Source organism: Octopus bimaculoides, chromosome 9, assembly GCF_001194135.2.
Source record: "Octopus bimaculoides isolate UCB-OBI-ISO-001 chromosome 9, ASM119413v2, whole genome shotgun sequence".
Taxonomy (NCBI): Eukaryota; Metazoa; Mollusca; class Cephalopoda; order Octopoda; family Octopodidae; genus Octopus; species Octopus bimaculoides.
Window position 1 is genome coordinate 84,933,801 of NC_068989.1, and position 8,707 is coordinate 84,942,507.

The 8,707-nt window shown below is 38.0% G+C and overlaps 1 protein-coding gene across 1 annotated transcript in view; it reads left to right on the top strand.

Annotated features, from left to right (window-relative positions):
• The window catches only part of LOC106878495 (ATP-binding cassette sub-family F member 2), a 23,214-nt gene that overhangs the window by 735 nt on the left and 13,772 nt on the right, over positions 1–8,707 (top strand). Inside the window, exon 4 of the mRNA XM_014927718.2 lies at positions 5,236–5,364. Within this exon, the coding sequence (XP_014783204.1) occupies positions 5,250–5,364 (115 nt within the window). The 5' untranslated portion in view covers positions 5,236–5,249. The remainder of the gene's footprint in view (positions 1–5,235; positions 5,365–8,707) is intronic.

The window sequence follows — 8,707 nt, forward strand, 5'->3', positions numbered from 1 at the left end:
ACTTAGAGAAAATAAAATATATATATATATATTTACTCAAGTACCCAAAATGACAAGGAGTTTCTACCTCATAAACAGGAGTTACGCCACAGTCATTTTGTGATCTTTGCTACCCTGGTATCTATTAACCAATTTATTTTGTCGGAGTTAATTATTAACTTAGAGAAAATAAAATATATATATATATATTGTGAGTAGATAGAAGAGCGAGCTATTGAGAGACAGAGAAAGCGAAGAGATAGACGAAGAAAGTGTGTTTGAAGTGAAGGGAAGATGAAGTCAATGACACTAGTGAAAGAGAGATAAATATACGGAGGTGAACGGGGATGATGAGATTTAGTAATAGAAGTAGAGGAGGAAGAAGAATATTCGAGAAACTGAAGAGGAAGACGTTTGAAAGAATGGATATGGTATTGGAAAGAATCTAGAGATAAAGGAAGAAAGAGCCGAAGGCCGCCATATAATGTCTGGTTCCCTGACTATTCAACTAGTTTTCTCTCTCGGTATTTCTTACTAAAATAACACCCGGCCTCTGGTTTATTAAACCAACATGGAAAGGAAGAGATTAGTTGGTAATGTTCACTTCGTACTATGGAGAAAAGCGAGTATTAAGTGTAAATTGTGTTTGAGAGTAGAATTTGGAACCGGACAGATTTGCCCACCTGTAGTTTTAGTTTTGGGGGAATCGAACTCTATTGGCACCTTCCTGGGGCAGCCCGGCGGATTAATACAATCATTCAGGCAGGAAAAGGAATTTTTTTTCCCCTCGACACGAACATCACAATCAGAACAGCTTGGAGAGAACTGACGGTTCGTTTTCCCGTGAGGTGGGTATAGTGAATTCAAAGACCCAGTCTTAGACAATGCCACGATACTTAGAAATATCAAGTTCGATCTATGCCGGAGTATGACTGATACTTGTATTACTCCCTTGAGGAATGACAAGTTTACCATGGTAGGTTTTGGAATAGCTCTGTAGAGATAAAACTAAAATACCAGTGGCCAATAAAAACTCCGCCAAAACGGACAGCCATTTCGTTGAATGGAAAAATTTGTGTCCGGTTAATTATTTAATTAATACTTTCCTCGGCAACTGCTGATTTAGGTTGTTTAGTCTGCAATTTTCTAAAATTCTCTTTTTGTAACGAAGTTAGGATCTACCTTGGGATAGTCACAACGTGTCGTGTTCTTATACCTGTGTAGTTAAGTAACAAATAGTAAAACGAAATGGCGGTTACTTTTATGTCTCTTGTAGATGGTGGACACATTTCCCACACAAATTATTTCTCTAGAATTCTGCCCACACCTTACTCATTGTGCGAAAGAAAGAATATGAAAAAAGGTTACAGGAAATAAATAAATAATTAGATTCCGATGAAATCATTGATGACAAAAGAAAAAGTTAGGTTAATGTATGGAAGGAGATAAGTAAGTTTTTGGTGTCTCTAGTTCCCTTAAATGCCAGAAATCCACAATATGTATTAAATAAAAGATAACTTAAACGTATCACTGCATGTTGAATCGGACAAAGTAACAAGTAATATTCACCATTGTAAAAAGAAAAAGTTACATATTACAATATTTCTAACACTGGCTAATCCTTCCAGCCATTCCGATCAGATATTGTTCTGTTACTATTCCCGCAACGTGTTGTGATGGGTGAATGTGATGTATAAATCCGAGATCAATCCTGATCGACAAGATCAAAGACGTTCCGGTCTTGACCATCCCTTTTTGTACATCAGGGATTAACATTATGCAACGGCTTTTATTTATTTAAGATAGTGAGTTGGTTGCTATTTCTAGCAGGTCGATCGACCCCTTCGGGGCTTCAGCTGGCGACAGTGATGATGTTAATGATAAGAAGCCTATTGTCACCCCCCTTTACTTTCTCTTTCTCTCTCTCTCCGGCAACCGGTGGTGGCAAGCACTTTACCCCCCTCTCTTCCTTTTCTCTCTCTCTCTCCCGCGATTTGTGGTGATGGTAAGTTTGCTCTCCCACTCCCTCTCTAATATCTACCGCCATTTCTGTTGCTCCACGTGACAACTATCTGCTTGACTAACGGAGAATAAATCTATCAATAACCGCTACCATGAGGCCTACTGAAAATAACAGCCAACTCTTCCTCCGATTAAACTATGGTTATCTTTTTAAATAGAAAGAAGCACTGAGGAGTGTTGGTCATAGATGTACAATATTTGAATAAAAGAAGGTCAAGATGGTTACATCTGGAACGTCTTTGTTTATAGGTTTATTTCATCAGGGTTTTAACGACGGGCTAAACAACACTATATGTCTATTATATACTAGATATTAATTACATATATATATATATTACTAGAAAGATAAGCCGACGAAAGAGACACTTGCGTGGCCCTATCGTGTTATAAATAACATCGCTTCAGTGTAATGTCCCCTGTAGATACAATAGACTCATACCGGTATACGGCCAGTTAATCTCCAGGCCAACCTTGATCGAACAGATCTCTGATCAAAGATGATTTAGCCGTGACCATCTCGACCATCCTGGACCGAAGTAGTCAACTTGTCGTTCTCTAAGACTATGGTATAATTTACAAATTTGGTTTTATTTCTCGCCGGCCGAGTGACCCTTGTGAAGCATTGAGATATGTCTAGACTATTGATTCAGTACAGTATATGTGAGATACACATCTTTTTTTTTTTTTTTTTGGCCCTGCTGACTAATTGGCGTCCGGATGTGAGAAGACTTGACTTCTGTTAACCGCATATGATACTGAAATTATATCGAAATATCAGAATGCATGTATGTATTCACCCCCCCTATGGCGTGTCCTTAAGTACACACATTTATCTGTATGTCGTTTATATACCAAAATGCGGTCATTCATCTGACTGTACTTTATACTCGCCGTTCTCTATCCTTTAATTTATCACCTATTAAAGGTTGATTAAAATAATAGTGCTAACTGAGAATACAGCTAAGATTTCTGAATTTTAGTGTAAAACTCATTTTTACCACTTCTTTTGCACTTCCAGTGGAAACTCCTACTTTCTTATTACACAAGTGCCTCCCACCAAATACTTATCTTTGTTAGTGAATTCATCCAATGTTTACTCTTAATAATTTGTTCATCGGGGTATGACTAAATGACTGTGGATGATTTTATTATATAATCAACATTATTGATATGACATTGTTCATATGTTGTTGAAACAGCTGTAAACCATGAAATAAATGTGATACCAACAACTCCCTTCTTCACCTGTTTTATTTATTTATATATATATATATATATATATACATACACACACACACACACACACATACACAGGTATATATACATGTCATGTGATCGATCAGACTACTGGATGTTGTTATACATTGTTGGTCCCAATTCGTTTTGCATCGTTTCAGCATTTGAATGATGTCAGCTTCCTGGCTAGGTGAGCAGGCCAGCATTCCCCTGATCAGAAAGCTGGTCCGTTCCAAGGTACCCGTTTACAGCTCAGTGGACTGGAGCAACATGAAACAAAGCGTTTTGCTCAAGAACACGTGTGGCTTGGTCCAGGAATTGAACTCATGATGAAACAGTTTTAAGTGCAACATCCTAACCATTAGGCCATGTGCCTTCACATAGACATATGTACATAATTGTGGCTGTGTGGTTAAGAAGCTTGCTTTACAACCATGTGGTCTTGGGTTCAGTCTCGCTGTGCAGCACAGTGTACACTATGTTGGCTGATGTGCATTAAGCTTGGTCAAGTTAGAATTAATCAAAGCAGCATCAAATAAAGTATGTTCATATAAAGCGCAGGAGTGGCTGTGTGGTAAGTAGCTTGCTTACCAACCACATGATTCCTGGTTCAGTCCCACTGCGTGGCATCTTAGGCAAGTGTCTTCTACTATAGCCTCGAGCCGACCAAAGCCTTGAGTGGATTTGGTAGACGGAAACTGAAAGAAGCCCGTCGTATATATGTATATATATATATATATGTGTGTGTGTGTGTGTCTGTGTTTGTCCCCCTAGCATTGCTTGACAACCGATGCTCGTGTGCTTATGTCCCCGTCACCTAGCAGTTCAGCAAAAGAGATCGATAGAATAAGTATTAGACTTACAAAGAATAAGTCCCGGGGTCGATTTGCTCGACTAAAGGTGGTGCTCCAGCATGGCCACAGTCAAATGACTGAAACAAGTAAAAGAGTATAAGGTCATATTTAATGTGTTCAAGTATATTTAGACATTAGAAGTCCTCTTACACAACATGTGGAAGGATAGATTGGGCTGTGAATATCTTCACTGGATGCAAGCATTTGCATGTTCTTTTGCATTGGCAGCAGTGAATACCAAGTCTCTCTCTCTCTCACAGCCTGATAAGAATGATGCATTTGGGTTTCTGGAACATTGTAGATTGGTGATTAGAGGAGGGATAGAAACAAATAAATTTTTTTTTTTGCCTTTTTAAGGAAGAAAAGGGCAGTAGCTTTCACCCTTTAATTTTTCAGGATATCTGAAACTGGTAGGATGAAAGGAGGAAGTTCTCTTTCAAATGAGGTTGTCACCCAAATGCTTGGAGCAGAGTGAATTTCACTGAAGGTATCCGAGGGACAGTGTAACGTCTCTCAAATGCCTGCCTTTAGCTGAGTGATAACTGTTGTCGGTCACTCAAGAACTAAGAACACATTCAATACAAGACCTTTTGTCTGATGCTCTAACAATTCTGCTATCCACTACTGTGGTTAGCCATTTTATGGTGTTGCTCCCTGTCCACCTTAATGGTGACTTTTGCAGGATTTGAACTTGGGAGACCTGGAGCAAATACTGCAAACCAATTTGTCCTATATTTTAATGTGGGCCAATTCACTGTATCAGAGAAACATTTGAACATGTGTAGCCTAACATCAGGCGAGGCTTGGTCAAGCACACATTTCAGCCTTGACCATTACATCTAGGGTCAGTATCTCAGATCAAATTAGTGTCCTTTCTTTTTCTAGGCAGTAGGGTCAAATTTCAATGAGATTAAGTGGCTATTACTTGCAGGTTGAGTAACTACAGAGGCTTCTTTGTTTAGCTCTGTTGATCGAGGAAGATGGTAAATCTCAGTGGTTAGATGGTTCAGGAGACAGTTTTTGGAGTAAAATAGTAAAACTGGCTGACATTGCTTCTTTTTTTTTTTTTTTTTTTTGTGTTTTTATTCTTTCAGTTATTGTAATTATTTATGAATCATTTTTTTTTCTTATCTTTTCTGAACAGGAATAAATTTTGTGATGCCTTCAGATGCCAAAAAGAGACGAGATGCACAAAAGAAGGCAGCGGCCAATAAGTCTAGCAATAAAAAGAAGACTCAGAATGGTCCATCGAAAGAGGCTGGCAACAAAGTTGGTAAGAATGGCTTTTATTGGTTCAAGTGTGAAAATAGAAGTTACTGTGTAGCAGACGTTTTAGGAGTGGTGTTAATTAGGAATTGGCAAAATTGGAGGATGTATGTGGTGTAGGGGACACAGGTTGTAAAGGTAAGCTGTGGAAATTAAGGGATAGGCCCCACTGTGCTGCAGAATGAAAAATAGAAAGTCAACTGGTAGTATGTTCAGAAATATAATTAAAAGAGGCAGAATGAAGACATAAAAATTAGTTTTGTAATCCAGGCAGAGATTCCTGAGAATAATGTTGAGAGTAGTATTTTGGAGTGTCTTGTGGTAAACTTCATCATAGAACTAAGGACTAGTTTTGGTGTTTTGCAGATATTTTTTCTGGCATGCAAGCTGTAGTATATAGTGTAAACCTTCAAACATTGACACTATCTTTTCAAATCCTGCTTATAAGTTTTGGTCCAGAAAATTTGACTTATCTACCATAAAATATGGTAGATTCTGATGATTATCTTCTGTTGTTGCATGGTACTTCTTCCCTCATTACTGAGCTAGACAGGTGATGATGAATTCTGAAGGGGAAAAAAATGGGTGTTTGATGAGGAATGGACTAAAACATGGTATCCAGGAAATCTGTCTTGTGAAGTTCTTATGTAGAAGAAATGGAAATCTTGTTTTGACAAAAGTTTCTTGATATGAAACTGGTTGAGTTACTAAACTGTTTTAATTAGATTGTAGCAAGTATTGAGTACTCTTTTCACTTGGAACTCCTTTTCTCTATGTCAGTGTTTCTCAAACCTTTGTACCCTTGCGTAACCCTTAAAATAAATTATGTCTCAAGGAACCCCTGCCCCTGCCAAATTATATACCATATCTTTCTCATTTTTTGTCATCGTAGTTCACATGGGAAATAGATATATGGTTGGTATATTTTTTCAATAACATGATAGATTAGATAGGATGATGTCTATATTACAATAACCAATAATATGTTGTGCATATATAGCAGTATTACAATCATGAAATTAACATTAGCTTATCTCACTCTTTCTCGTGGAACCCTAGGGTTCTGGGAGACCCCGGTTGAGAAACACTGCTCTACGTATTTGGTTTGGACCTCTCTCTACTGGTTTAATTAGAATGAATCATTTTCTGTTTTTGTAAATTGCTTACACAATAACCCAGCTGGTGTCTTGTAATGAAATGGAATCAGACAATTAAGACAAATCCTTGATTCACATCTATTGTATAATTAATGTAGAACTGGGATGATGAAACAAATCTAATAATTAGAATGGGGGTATTTTAATACAAAACTGAATAGCAAACATTTTGTGGAGATATAAATTGTTATATTACAAGTTCAATGGTAAGATGCTGTCTATAGCTTTAAAGATGTTGTTGACCAAAAATAGACTTAAAAACTTTTCCAGTGTTAGCTCTTGTTTCTAGAAGGTTTTGCTCTGGCAACCCATCGCTACCATCTTACCTTTTCCCCCAGATATTTCCACCTACCCACAGATAAGTGCAGGGTAACTATGCATCTTTTCTATAGTAAGACACATCTGCTTGTCCTTAGTATAAAATCATCTCTCCACCCTCTCAAACACTTCCTCATTTAATCTCAAGGGCTTTTCTCTTTCTCCCTATTCTTGTTCTTTCCTGTCTTGCAAGATACTTGGCAACCCCACCGGTGCTGGTGACATGAAGAAAAAAAAAAAAAACCACCCAGTACATACTATAAAGTTGTTGGCATTAGGAAGGGCATTCAGCCATAGAAACCATGCCAAAGCTTATATTGGAGGTCTATTCATCCTTGGACTTACTGGATCCTGCCAAACCATCCAACCCATGCCAACATGGAAAACAGACATTAAATGATGATCTGATAATGTGAGCAGGTAGACATGTTTATCCCCAGCGGACTTCTGATCAATTGTCTTCCAGCTGTAATCCTGCATATTTTCTAGTCATAGTGTATCTAGGACTGCATCATCCACTGTCAGTTTTTTTAAAAACGCGTATGGGTGTGTTTTGAGTGCTATTCCTCGTAAGTCAGGAGACTGCAGAGCGGGTTCTTTTAACCCATATATGCCCATAAAAAATTTCACTGTATTTAGATTAAACATTATGGTAAGCTTTCACAATCTGGAAGAGAAGGACAGTATGCAACCATTAGCTACGAGTGTCGACTACCTACCAAACATTTCGTATGCCCAGTCAGATGATTCATGGCGAGTTCATATCCAGATAAGTAGGAGCAGGTTTTGCGTTGCGAAAACGTAATCAGTGGTATATATATGGGTTAACTTGACAAATTCCTTTCTTTTTCCCTTTTTAGAGGTCAACGTCGTTATTGAGTTACGTCCCCCTAGATTTATACAGTTATCTCCCATCTCGTATTTTTGTGCAAGTCTAGAAGATCATAGTCATCCCCATGGATATTTGCATAGTATAGTTTCAGTCGAGTGGTGGACAGAATAAATTTCTTGTAGTATTCCTTTATGATCTTAAGGCCGATTAGGCAAATAACAAAACAATTCAGTGACTGTTTTGTCCTTCTCCAGGGCTTGCATGAAACATCCTCCCACAACACCTACTTGTAACTCAACCACTCGCTCGTCTGAGGCATGAAATTTTGATCAGCAGAACATGAACATGTTCAGTTTATCATATCATCCCCCAGACGCCCCCTCCTCAGTTCACCTGCAGCTTACCTGATTTCATTTTCTGGCTCTCTCTTTTTGCTTCATACACTATTATATATGCCTGTTGCATAACATTCCTGGGTTCAAATCCTGTTGGTGTATCTATCACGTTTCCAGGGTCATTAAAATAAAGTGTCAGCGATGATTCTGGTGGTAAATTTAACTGACTGGCATTCTATACAGTTTGTTAGAAATTAATATATTATTTTCTATGCAGATAAAATGGTTGTAGAATACACACGTCTGATGGTATTTTTACTGTAGAATGGTAGTTATTAGCTGATTTTTCTTGTTTCCATGGCAGCAATGGTCACTAGTATTTTTGTTCCTGTTGATGGTTGGAGAATGAGGACATAAAAGGCCGAGGTAGAGTGGTGAGCTCTTCCTTAACAGGAATTGAATTCCCACGGTGCTCAGAAACCTTGAAGCGATACTTATATTTTTCTGACTCCAACACTTGACTGTGATGAACATGATGAGAATTACTAACATTTGTTTCTTGGCTACTGTTTGAGAGATTTGGGGTACAGATGGTTGGTTAATTCAACATAAACTATTTAGCTGAGACCTAGTTCTATTGACCAGGATGAGAAAAACTCAACACGAGTAAGAATTGCATTCTGAATGTAAAGGGAGATAACTGCTAAA